This window comes from Dendropsophus ebraccatus, chromosome 10, assembly GCF_027789765.1.
Source record: "Dendropsophus ebraccatus isolate aDenEbr1 chromosome 10, aDenEbr1.pat, whole genome shotgun sequence".
NCBI classification, from domain to species: Eukaryota; Metazoa; Chordata; class Amphibia; order Anura; family Hylidae; genus Dendropsophus; species Dendropsophus ebraccatus.
In genome coordinates, this window is record NC_091463.1 from 55,260,333 (window position 1) to 55,274,043 (window position 13,711).

The window sequence follows — 13,711 nt, forward strand, 5'->3', positions numbered from 1 at the left end:
AGAACAGTAATTTTAATTTCTTGCACATAAGTAATACAAAGCTTGTTGCAATAAGGGATTATTTATAACTCATATATTTTAATGCTTTTCTTTCATTGCCAAGAACACTGTACCAACATTGTTTCAACAAGTTTCAATGACTTCACCTGACAGCCCCTTAATATAACTCACCCTATACTTAGTTGTACTTTTCTTATAAAGTTTTCATATGAAAATGCATCTACCCGAGGGCAACGGACCGAAATCCTCTCCATGTGGCACTGTAATATGTCTTAATACATAGTATGCTTCAAAACTAATCTCTCTCTATTTTCAGCAGAATTTGGGAGCAATATTACATTTAAAGTGACCAGCAGACACAATACAGAAACAGGGATCAGACGGGTTAGAATTCATTACTTCCAATCCCATTGTATCATTACGACTAGTAGTGCCAAGTGTTTAAAGGGGGAGGAGGCAGGAGAGAAAGCTGACAGCTGAAAGTCCCATCATGTCTATGGTCCGCCATAGATTACTCCTACATTGTGCTGAAGTCATGGTATGACTAATGTATCACCAGAGTAAAATGTAAAGTATGCAGTCCTAAGACAACCCACCATTGCTTCACATTCTTCCCCCAATGTCACAGCCTCGTTGTCTTGCATTATCAAGCTGACGTGTGTTAGAAATGACAGCACCTTGGCATTCCTAAAGTCCTACCAATGTCCCTGTCTGATAATCTGGAAACTACAAAAGAGAAGTTGCAAATAATTTATAGATATGATGGTGGCTGACAACAGTAGCTTTTAGATAGACATTTAAAGGGGTTATCCAGTGCTACAAAAACATGGCCACTTTTCTCCAGAGAAAGCACCACTCTTGTCTCCAGTTTGGGTGCAGGTTTTGTAACCCATTTCCATTGAAGTGAATGGAGCTTAATTGCAAACCACACCTGAACTGGAGACAAGAGTGGTGCTGTCTCTGAAAGAAAGTGTTTTTGTAGAGCTGGATAACCCCTTAAAGTCTGTTGAGCCATCTACCTGTACAGAGGTGGGAACGTCAAACTGTGCATTTGTGGAACTGTGGAAATCTGCGCACCTGTGGCCCTGGACCTGGGCTCTATTTAGTCAATGCTGTCCTAGGCACTTTTCATGTTTGCGCCCCTAGAGGCAACAATGTGCCACTGTGCCCGATCGCCACATCATAAGTTGGTGCGGATCTGCCACGGCTCAGTAAAACTCAACAATATAAAAAAAAATATTTTAAAGTACAATTTACGTCCATTTTTGAGAAGTTAAAGGCATTTTACAGCTCAAAAATATATAAAAAATATACACAAATGGTGAAGGTGAACAGGGCTTCTAACAGGCAATGGGATCCTGGCCGGAGCGTATACACATAGGGGGACATTTATTAAGTCCGGCGTTTTCTGCCGTGGACTTAAAAATGTCCCCGCTGCTCCGAGACAACAGAGATTTATCTAGAGGCGTACTGCCTGACTTTTTTTCAGCAAAACAAATGCTGAATTGAGCAGACTCTGAGTCCGCGCCCCCCCCCCCGTTCCGCCCCCTCCACACCCTGTCCCCGCCCCCCAGAAAGTGGCCAGATGCAAAAATTTTATTCGCAAAATGGCCATTTGCCAATAAATTTATTCCCATCTGGCCATTTTCCGCCGAAAAATACGCTTTTTTAACTTGATAAATGTCCCCCATAGTATAAGCTCCGCCTGAGACCCCTAGCGGCGCCGCAAACAACTGGCATGTCAGTTTTCTGCGGCCACTATTCAGTGAATAACGGCTGTAGGAAACCCTGTCCGTGCACACTATGAAGCGATCTGCTCCGGCTGCTTGCTTCATAGTGTGCTGTGGGGAGTTCTGATGCGGGCGCACACGGATTCGCCCGCATCAGAACTCTGCAGCTGCAAAGATCATCCGGCTGGTCTCTTACGCCATGTGAACATGGCCTAATAGTGGATATACGGCCAATGGTTTATTACAGCAAAAAGTGATTATTTATAAAGCCCCAACAGCACAAATACCAAGGTGTGTTATAACCTCTGTAAATGAAGGCTGATCTAGGAGATGAGATCCGGGAGATAAGCGGTAAGGGAAAAGAGAGGTGTTTTGAGAACTACTTTCTCATAGATGTATATGTAAAGACACTGCAAGCGCACATAGATGGATAATGAGCCATATAAAAAGGTCCTTAAGGTCCTGATACACTTTCAATAATGGCTCAACGATTGTCCATCCATAAGTTCCTGCTGCTCTGTGCTCTCGTCTCCCCTGCAGCCACAAGCTATACCACCCCCTCTACCCCCCTCCAAATATACCAGTTTTAGTAATGATTCTGGCGGGAATCCACCTTTTGATTCTAGTAGACTGTATGACTATTCCTTTGTAGGTAGAGTACCTGCACACTTGTGGGGCTTCCTTGTGGCATTCTTTGGGCATAGAAGGTCTGCATCTATGCTCCTGCAGAACTCAAAGCAGTCATACTGGATTTTTTTTTATTGTGCTAAGGAATTATTGAGATTATAAGGATTCTTACTTACAGACTAAGAATGTTCTTAAAGTCTGAGAATAGCTACTTTCATAATATCATAAGTAACTTCTCAGACGTCAGAAGACACTACAAATCAGGAACAAGGATATTTCATAACTGTCTCAGAAAAGTATTTCAAGTAGGTGAAGCCCGGAGCAAACATGTGAGTCCCAGAAGTGCACCACCTGAGGTTAACCACAAGATGGATTTCTTAGTTTGATTTGATATCTCAGACTGTCAGAAATACTACACATGGGATCTTTTCAGGCCTTCTATCTCTGACAGCAGTGATGAATACAGAAACCTTATTCAAATGTGTCTGGTCCACACCTATGTTCACCACAAGCCTTTACCATCAGAACCATCCAAACTCAAGATAAATTCTGATTTCAGAGCAAGTGCTAGTCAATCAGTACATGACCATAATATACCTGTACATACCAATGTACTATAATTTATGGTAAATTCATAGAAACTAAGACTAAGGGTGCAAACTCAATGTCCAGGATTTAGGTGGTTGTGTTAGGTCAAGCATAAGAAGATTGGGACCAGGCACTACCCTTTTAGGAAGCCAAGAATGGAGTTCCTTAAAGGGAGCCTGTCACCAAGACAATGGTATGTAATTTATCACCATCATGTTATAGAGCAAGAAGAACCGAGCAGATAGATATATATCTATGTGGGAAAAGATTCTGTATAACATGTAACCTGTTGATTGGAATCCCTGATCATTCTGTGGTAAGGAGTCCAGTAGACAGTGTTACTCAATGGACTCTTTGGCATAGAAGCATCAGAGATTCCAATCAATAAACTATAAGTTATACAGAATCTTTTCCCATAAAGTTATATATCAATCCGCCCAGCTCCTTCTGCTCTATGACATGATGCTGATATTTATTATATAGATGACAGCATCTCATACAACTATATTACTAATATTAAATAACGTGCAATGGGATGTGACGTTCAGGACTACTAAGCCTATTATCTGTCCTATAACTTTAAGCCTTACCAATTGCCAGTCTACAAATCAGTGTTCCCCAGATGGTGGCTACAACTACAACTCCTAGTGTCAGCTGGCTGTCAGGGCATGCTGGGAGTTGTAGTTTTGTAACAGCTGGAGAGGACCACTATTATAGATAATAACAAATATATAAAAGCAGCATACAAGGCCGGAGAAGATGCACCCAAATTTAGAATTTAAATTTAAGATGAGTTTAGATAAATAAGAATTCTATTAGGAAACTAAATATTGTGTTTATAAACTAAATCATTTATTACATCTGGTACTAAAAGGAATGCTGTATACATATACACAGTGTTCTGGAGGACATATACTATCCTTTCTAATAGCAGAAAAGATCTGTATGGAAAAGTACATGGTTCATTGAAAAGATTAAAAGTTCCCCTGGCAGCTGAAGAGTAGGCTGGCCATAGTGGTAAAAATTTCTGTCAGGATACATCTAATGGTTATTGATGCTGTGATCAGATACTGTATGAACTGACACTAATTGGAAGATTTATAAGATTTGTTCCTGAATTGTGACACTTGACAATGTGATATAGTGATCAGTATAGTGAGCTGCTATGGGGCACCTGATATATAGGAATACAGCAGATGATCAAGGATTTAGAAAAGCATCAGCATTGTTACAGTTAACCCTTTCCTTCATAGGGGAAGGTGGGCATTATGAAATTACTTGCACTGGGATAAGTTATCACTTTCAGATTTAAAGTAAACTGTGTCCTGAAGTATAAAAAGAGTCATCCCAAATGACACCAAGTCCCCCCTCCATGTAAGAGGATACTACAATGATACAGTAAATGGACTCACCGCTTGCACCAAGTCCGCAGCAAAGCAGGCAGCAAGAACCAGCAGGCAAATTCTGCAAGTCAAACACATGGCAGTATTATCCCACCTGGCTCCAGCAGAGCAGTCAGCACAATGCCCAGCAAGGTAACCAGCACAATGCCCAGCAAGGTAACCAGTACAATGCCCAGCAAGGTACCCAGCACAATGCCCAGCAAGGTACCCAGCACAATACCAGTACAATGCCCAGCAAGGTAACCAGCACAATGCCCAGCAAGGTAACCAGCACAATGCCCAGCAAGGTAACCAGTACAATGCCCAGCAAGGTAACCAGTACAATGCCCAGCAAGGTAACCAGTACAATGCCCAGCAAGGTAACCAGCACAATGCCTAGCAAGGTAACCAGCACAATGCCCAGCAAGGTAACCAGTACAATGCCTAGCAAGGTAACCAGCACAATGCCCAGCAAGGTAACCAGTACAATGCCCAGCAAGGTAACCAGTACAATGCCCAGCAAGGTAACCAGCACAATGCCCAGCAAGGTAACCAGTACAATGCCCAGCAAGGTAACCAGTACAATGCCCAGCAAGGTAACCAGTACAACGCCTAGCAAGGTAACCAGTACAATGCCCAGCAAGGTAACCAGTACAATGCCCAGCAAGGTAACCAGCACAATGCCCAGCAAGGTAACCAGTACAATGCCCAGCAAGGTAACCAGTACAATGCCCAGCAAGGTAACCAGTACAATGCCCAGCAAGGTAACCAGTACAATGCCCAGCAAGGTAACCAGCACAATGCCCAGCAAGGTAACCAGTACAATGCCCAGCAAGGTAACCAGTACAATGCCCAGCAAGGTAACCAGTACAACGCCTAGCAAGGTAACCAGTACAATGCCCAGCAAGGTAACCAGTACAATGCCCAGCAAGGTAACCAGCACAATGCCCAGCAAGGTAACCAGTACAATGCCCAGCAAGGTAACCAGTACAATGCCCAGCAAGGTAACCAGTACAATGCCCAGCAAGGTAACCAGTACAATGCCCAGCAAGGTAACCAGTACAATGCCCAGCAAGGTAACCAGTACAATGCCCAGCAAGGTAACCAGTACAATGCCCAGCAAGGTAACCAGTACAATGCCCAGCAAGGTAACCAGTACAATGCCCAGCAAGGTAACCAGCACAATGCCTAGCAAGGTAACCAGCACAATGCCCAGCAAGGTAACCAGTACAATGCCTAGCAAGGTAACCAGTACAATGCCCAGCAAGGTAACCAGTACAATGCCCAGCAAGGTAACCAGTACAATGCCCAGCAAGGTAACCAGTACAATGCCCAGCAAGGTAACCAGTACAATGCCCAGCAAGGTAACCGGCACAATGCCCAGCAAGGTAACCGGCACAATGCCCAGCAAGGTAACAGCAGTACTCACCGTGTCCTCATCTCTTCTAGTCACTGACTGGCAGCCAGCCCCCCTCCCCTACTTTCTTCCGCAGCTACAGTGGTCTGTCCCGGGGGCTCATTGAAAGCTTCTTCACGGAGCTCTGAAAAGTGAGTCTGGTGGGGGTGTCCCAGGAGGGGAAACTGCAACAGAGATAGAAAGAGCGGAGAGCGTTATAAGTGAGCGCCGCTGCCTGAGGAAGCGCACGATAGTCGGCAAAGTGAACGAGAGCTGCGAGAACCTGCATAGACTTTACTTGCCTGAGCTTGGAGAAGGGCTCGCTTCCATACACTGTACGGGCAGGCATGGAGGAAGGGGGCGGGGCCGGGGGGCTGTCAATCACAGCTCAGAGGGATTTGGGGAAGGCTCTGTGCACTTATACTGTATAGTGTGCACTGGTCACACTCAATGGGAACACTGGTGACGCTTTATAGATGATATATATAGGTGTTTTATAATTGTTGGGGTCCTGGCAGTAGTATACAGCCCTGCCTCAGGATTGCTGCTCTCACTGACATTGTCTTATGTTACATTGTAGCTTCAGTCTGCAGAATTCTCTTTGCTGTGTTATGTCTCACTGCAGGCTGGGGTCCGGGTGGGCTAGGGGATTACACTGTATTTCTAGGTACCTAGTGAAAGACAACTTAATTGTGCTGTATGTATGGACATATTATATAGAAACCATGTAACACTTCTAGTGTATAACAGTATTATTACATTGTCACCTGATGGCACCTTCCCCCTCATACACGTATTACACACAGAGCTCTTTATTCCTCACAATATGACCAATAATGATTTTCATTCACAGGTTCAGGTCCCTCCGCAGACAAAAATGAGTCCCCCTGTAGAAATGGCATGCAGTGTCTATATGAGACAGTGGGCGGGAGTGGGTGTTGGGAGTGGGTGGGATGTGGCAGGAGGCTGGGGTCACTATCACCAGAGGAAAAAAATCCTAAGGAGTTCTCTCCATTAATGTAGAGAAAAGGCTCTGGAGAGGCCACAGCAATCAGGGAGCAGCAGGTTTCTTTAGCCTAGGGGAGATGCTGACGCGGAGGGATTCGTGAGAAAGTAGTGCGTCTCGTAACTTCAGTAGGGAGAAAGTTTGCAGTAGTTTGCAGGAGGCAGTAGTAGCCCAGGTCCGGGGTGGCCCCTTGTCTGTGTGAGTTGCTGCATCTCCTCCTCTGCCTGGGCATTTAGCATAATATGTCAGATCCTCAGCCTCTGTCTTGTAGTTGGAGCCGGTGTTAAGAGAGTCCAGGGGGTGCTGGAAGAATGAGGCTGGGGCATTTCCACAGACTGACTGCCCTAGCCTGGCTGCTGCTGCTGGTGCACTGGGTGCAGAATGCCCACTCTGCGGTAAGTACCCTCTTCTTGTATTAGTGCATGGACTCTCACATGTCGGGGGTGTGCTGAGCTGCCACTGTCTTCTTATATTTATAAACCTTGTAACTCAAACCCTCTGTGATTCTGGTTAAAAATAGTGGATTGTGACCTCACCATGACAAGGAAGAGACAGGGGCTATTTCTGTCATTTGGGAAGAAAATGGAGCAAGCCTGGATCTTTATCTAAAACATTGTTTCAATATTTTTTGGCTTTTTTTAGGGCCACATGCTGACAGCTCTCACCCCAGGGTGGGATCTTCCTGGGACTAGTCAGAGCTCCATTGACTTGTACAGCTCTGATGCTCTTCTCTCTCATTGAAACTTTCATACCTATTTAGTGTTGATAACTTTTTCATACATATTAAGTGTTAATAACTTTTTTTCATACATATTAAGTGTTGATAACTTTTTCATACATATTTAGTATTAATAACTTTTTCATACAGATTTAGTGTTAATAACTTTTTCATACATGTTTAGTGTTGATAACTTTTTCATACATGTTTAGTACTAATAACTTTTTCATACATATTTACTGTTGATAACTTTTTCATACATATTTAGTGTTGATAACTTTTTCATACATATTTAGTGTTGATAACTTTTATTTATGTATCAGATAAAGTTTCTCTATCATTTCTTGGAGATGGACATAGAAATAAATCAGTGACCCTAATATTGTGCCCCTTTGGTGTACTTATATACATACTACATCAGACTTTTACTGGCATAAGGGAAATATAGTTGATACAGCCCCCCTACTTTTATATACAGTACTCAATAAACTATGAGTTATTTTATTTCCTATACCCTTTAAACCAGTTGCCTGCACCCTATAGCTCTCTAATTGTGGTGAAACTACGACTCCTAGCTTGGAACTGTGAATACATGCTGGGAGATGTAGTTACAGTATACTACCTGATACTGCCTACCTGTTTCTTTCATAGAGACTAAGCAGTGTCTCTAATGGATCCTTATTTGAAAAGTAATCTTCTTTCAGATGCATACTCAGATAATGTATGGGAACACATGACCGTCGGGGATTAGCACGTATCATGACAAGTAGCCTGAATTGATATTATCACATAGTGTAGTCTTCGGTAGATAACATCTGAGAAATCACATTAAAGCACCCAGGCTATTGCTATGTTCAGTTTCCACAGCGCTTCTTAGGTATCCCAATTTAAAATAGGTTTATGGAAGTTGATCTGAGTAGGAGGAGACTGTTACCTCTATGGTACAGCAGTAAGAGCAGCTGAAAGGCTGGACTGCTGAGCAGGTTAGGCCTCTAAATGCCACAGGGAAGCATCCCGGAGCAGTCGTAACATGCTGGAAGGATGCAGAGAGCAGGACTGTTTCAAATCATATAAGGGAGGCTATTAATTTTACCAATTGCAGATTTCCCCAGGTAGTATTACTAGACTTCTCCATTACAATGTGTGTTTTTACATATTCAGCTTCAATGTTCTGTCCATCCATGGCCTTTATTTTGCCCTGATAATGTTCACCACATAAGTTGCTTATTAGAGATGATCGAACCTGGAGCATGCTCGAGCCGATCCGAACCTGAGCGTTCGGCATTTGATTAGCGGTGGCTGCTGAACTTGGATAAAGCCCTAAGGCTATGTGGAAAACATGTATATAGGCATTGGCTGTATCCATGTTTTCCAGACAACCTTAGAGCTTTATCCAAATTCAGCAGCCCCAGCTAATCAAATACCGAACGTTCGGGTTCGGATTGACTCGAACCCGAACCCGGTTCACTCATCTCTGTTGCTTATGCATTGGCGAAAAGATATATTATCTATATCTTTATTATACTATATCCTTTTTTTGATGATATTTTTAGCTTGGCTCCTGAACAGAGCGATTAGTCTTTTCAATGTGAACCACCCTTTATAACCAACAGAATGCTCCAGTTCAAAAATAATGAAAAATTGTAACATAGTTAATAAGGTTGAAAGAAGACAAGAGTCCATCAAGTTAAACCTAGAGAAAACTTACTTTGTAGATCAAGGGGGAAGGCAAAAAACGCTATGAGGTAGATGGCAACTGCCCCATCCCAGGGAGAAAATTCCATCCTGGCTTCAATGGCAATCATAATAATCCCTGGATCACCGTATCACCAGAAATCTAATGCCCATAACTTGTAATATTATATTTTTCAAGAAAAGCATCCAGACCTCCCTTGAACTTATTCATTGAATCAGCCATGATAACATTATGTGGCAGAGAGTTCCATAGTCTCGCTGCTCGTACAGATATATCTAACACCTCTCTAACATATCTAAAACTTCTCAAAATGACCAACCAGATTTTATTTCACAATTTTGGTCATTTTATTTGAGAAGACAACCCTCCTAAAAGACTGCTTTTCAGTGCGAGGTATCACTGTATTTATTCTATATAGTTGGGCTGGTTGTACCTGATGCTTATGTGAACTTCAGTTTGTATGGTAGAATCGTAGGCAAAATGAGTTAGTTTCATATATATATATATATATATATATATATATATATATATATATATATGCCAATGTGATCACTGCACAGACTACAGCACAGATTAGGGTGCCTTTACACAGGGAGATTTATCTGACAGATGATTGAAGCCAAAGCCAGGACTATAAGAGACTATAAGCAGAGAACAGGTCATAAAGAAAAGACTGAGATTTCTTCTCTTTTCAAATCCATTCCTGGCTTTGGCTTCAAAAATCTGTCAGACAAATCCCTCACCCTTACCGATCCTTGTGTAACTTGTAGCACAGACATAACCAATTGATACCCAACCAGGTCAGGAAGCAAAATCCAGTGTTAGGTGATACCCATTAGCACATTTATGAGGTGGTTATGTCAGCCCTTGTCATCATTGGCATATACTGATCTATTAAATCATTGCCATTCACAAAAACATAAGCAGTTTATCTACTGCCAAACTGCCAGCTATAAAGATAATACAATATAATGTTCCAGTCTAGTGAACCCAGCAATTGTATAACTAGCCAAGGAATTGTAGGAGATCAGGACTATGTGATGTCTTTGACAAGATGGCTTCCCATTACTTTCTCTTCACCTGAGGGGTGGCCATGTGTGTGGACATGAGTATTTCACCAAGCACCCACCATTCACTTGATAGCATGCCTAATGGTCACATCCACTCAGGTATATAGACTAGCAGATCCTGCTGGCATCTACATTTTCAGTTGTTTTCCGGTTACGTCTATTGGAGTTATAACTGCTGCTCCAAATACATATATTCCTGACTACTACCTGAAACACTTCCTTTATAAGACAATAACCTATTTTACTTAATAATAGACTTGTCTATTGCTACGTTTACACGGAGCGATAATTCACCCAATCGATTGTTTAACGATTTTGAACCAACAATTTGGTTGTTATAACGATCAGCGTTTGGACATAAATCGTTAGAAAAATCGTTTGAAAATTCATAAGAAAAATCTTTATTGCGATAGTTTTTAAGATCGCTTAAACCCATCTTTTACATAGGGTAAATTGGTGAAAGACTGTTAACACGAAGCGATCTGCGAATTTTCAACGAACGACGATTTAAGAACATGTTGAAAGGTCAAAATGAACAATTTCTCGCTCGCCGTTTGATGTGTTTACGCGGTATGATTATCGCTCAAATGCGATCTTTTATGCGAAAATTCAAACGATAATCGTTCCGTGTAAACGCAGCATTAGGTCAAGTAATTATTAGTTGCTGTTGGTCATAGGTGTTGACTAGAGGTTGAACCTGTTGAATGTCAATGTCGCCATACACATTTTAGTCCATATTGGCCATTACAGTGCAGATCGACCATACTTGTTCACTGTCACCTGGTGAAGTATGAACAATTTTTCTGGGAATGTTCTTTCCTAAAAGACTGTTCATGGACTAGCAACTGTTGGTTGCAATTTTCTTTCTAACACGCTTGACTTCATATGAGACAAGGATAGTCTGTTATTGGTTGACTAAAACAAAACTTCACTTGTTAAGCGATAGTTTTAGCTGAAATCTTTAATCTAATGTGTATCACTATCCTAAGTGTCTCTGCAAGGTAAGCAGATGCCTACCCGGAAAAAAAAAACTATTTACTGTGGGAGAAAGTAGGATGGAGGTCCTTCTGACAAGCCCCTTTAAAAAACATGGGATTCCAGTTTTCAGGGCATTAGCAAAGTACATGGTACAAGGCGGCACTGCGGGCTGATTATCCAAATCACCATAGTTTCACAAGTAGGACAGAAAAACTGCTATCTTACAAATTCCAGAGGAATTCACCATCTATATGAATGATTATTTCCCACAGTTCTCTATGGCATATCCTTTATTAATAAACCTGAGACGCACAATGTGAGTGGCCGTCTCCTCCTTTTCATTGAGTAAATATTGGGTGACATTTGCTGATTTGTTCACATACAAGTAGGTCACTAGAATCAGCTGAGCTTTGCATCCATTTTATATACAGAACATTGTATTGTTTTCCCGCTTGTCCATTAAGGATGTTTCACTGTTCCAATAGAACAGAGCAGTGTGATATACCAAGTTGTGCACATGAGAAGACATGGGGTGGGTCCGTAATCACCCCCGCATAGTACATTTCACTACAATATGTATGTCTTTGAGTGATATTATTACAGTGCAGCTGGAGTCACATATGCCCTGAAGCTCTGTACATGGGGTATTTCAACTTTGTGCAAAAAGGATACATTTTACGAAGTGATAGATGGAAGGAAACATCCATTTTATGAAATGAAAGCATCATATACCTTGGAGGATGCAGTGTGTTCATGTATTAAGGGTGCATTCACATGTACAAGACTGCAGCAGATTTGATGGCGCAGATTTGCTTTGAATCTAATCTGAACCATCAAATTTGCTGCAGATCCTGTTAGTGTGAACGCACCCTATATTAGTAAAGGCGTTTTCTGGCATCTACAGTATAAAAGAAAAGCAAGCAACTGCAAATTGGTTATTTTTCTTAACATCAGTAAAATTATGTTTTGTCATTTTTTTTTTTTACCTTACTTCAGGTTCTCAGTGGCCCCCGTTATACCTTTTCTTTTCCCAGTGTAAGCCGTGTTTGTAGTTTTAGCTTGACGCTAAATAGTACAGCCCCTGCAAACACTGTGCCAGGACCGTTGTGCAGGGCAAACCAGTCCACCCAAATTCTTTTTCTTTTCCCGCTGTATAGTAGAGTATGTCATCTTCACGCGCCCTAGGTGCTTGACCCCTGCATGTTCATTCCTGACCATTTATACATTACATCACATAGAGGGCATGCTATGCAAAAAAAGAGGCACAGGACCAATGTGCATGACATCAGCAGAAAAGGAACACTGTGCCAGGCATCACATGACCCATGGCAGAAATATAGAAAATACTCTATGGGGCTTCTGAACATTGCTGACTTTATTGTTATCAATGTTAGGAAGCATCATAGAGAATGAATTAAGTTGCGGTCAGTCATGTGATGTCATGCTTGTGGTCAGTGGGGGTCCCATTAGTCAGCCCCCCACGACAGATAGTTAGTCTTTTCCTGTATAACTTGTTATCTCGGAATAAACCAGTGCCCTGCCCTGAATCCCCATCTCTTGGTCTGTGGAGAGTGGTTACAAAGTGTTTCTTTAGAGGACCCATCCCACATTACACAGATAACCCAATGATGAGAGGGGGCACTGTGTAGTGCTTCATTTCTCCTGAAGTGGCGCTGCAGGGAAGTTAAACTCGTACTGCCAGGTTTCTCCAAGTTACCGCAGATCATTGCAGGGCCACCCTTTAGGGTCAGTTCTCTAAAAAGAAGGAATTGTCTAACATGGAACATGGTTTCTCATGAAGACACTTAGGACATATGAACAACATAGAAGGGGGTCTTCACTCAGAAACCCCAACTGTAAGTCAGAATAGAGAGCTGCTCTGTTAGAGAGAACATAAGGCACTCTAGTATCACAAGGACGGCCAGTCAGCTGAGTGGTCACCATGTAATAGTACATTGCTCCTACAGGTACAAGGGAAATGCTTGGCTGGAGCCAGTTGAAAGTAAAACATAGAAACATAGAAGATTGTCGGCAGAAAAAGACCACTGGGTCCATCTAGTCTGCCCTTTTAGTATTTTCTTTCTTATATCTTAGGATAGATATATGTTTATCCCAGGCGTGTTTAAATTCTGTTATTGTAGATTTACCAACCACCTCTGCTGGAAGTTTGTTCCAGGTATCTACTACTCTTTCAGTAAAATAATATTTTCTCACGTTGCTTCTGATCTTTCCCCCAACTAATCTCTCACTGTGTCCTCTTGTTCTTGAGCTCAGTTTTTTTTACTAAAAACACTCCCCTCTTGAACCTTATTTATTCCTTTAACATACTTAAAGGTTTCAATCATGTCCCCCCTTTCCCTTCTTTCCTCCAGACTATACCGATTCAAATCCTTAAGTCTTTCCTGATATGGTTTATGCCTCACACCCTCCACCATTTTTGTAGCCGTCTTTGGACTCGTTCTATTTTATCAATGTCCTTTTTTAGATGAGGTCTCCAGAACTGGACACAGTATTCCAGAT

At 42.0% G+C, this 13,711-nt stretch overlaps 2 protein-coding genes across 4 annotated transcripts in view; one reads left to right on the forward strand and one right to left on the reverse strand.

Annotated features, from left to right (window-relative positions):
• COL4A6 (collagen type IV alpha 6 chain) overlaps positions 1–6,081 on the reverse strand; it is a 190,583-nt gene extending 184,502 nt beyond the window's left edge. Inside the window, exons 1-3 of one of the 2 annotated variants that reach the window (XM_069942625.1) lie at positions 6,026–6,081; positions 5,757–5,908; positions 4,358–4,409 (exon numbers count right to left, since the gene is read on the reverse strand). In XM_069942625.1, coding sequence (XP_069798726.1) covers positions 4,358–4,409; positions 5,757–5,767 — 63 coding nt within the window. In that variant the 5' untranslated portion in view covers positions 5,768–5,908; positions 6,026–6,081. Of the gene's footprint in view, positions 1–4,357; positions 4,410–5,756; positions 5,996–6,025 lie in introns of those variants that run through there. The other variant, XM_069942626.1, reaches the window with a different exon arrangement.
• A 648-nt stretch (positions 6,082–6,729) lies between these two features.
• The window catches only part of COL4A5 (collagen type IV alpha 5 chain), a 135,870-nt gene continuing 128,888 nt past the window's right edge, over positions 6,730–13,711 (forward strand). The window contains exon 1 of one of the 2 annotated variants that reach the window (XM_069942631.1): positions 6,730–7,124. In XM_069942631.1, the coding sequence (XP_069798732.1) occupies positions 7,041–7,124 (84 nt within the window). In that variant the 5' untranslated portion in view covers positions 6,730–7,040. The remainder of the gene's footprint in view (positions 7,125–13,711) is intronic. The other variant, XM_069942629.1, reaches the window with a different exon arrangement.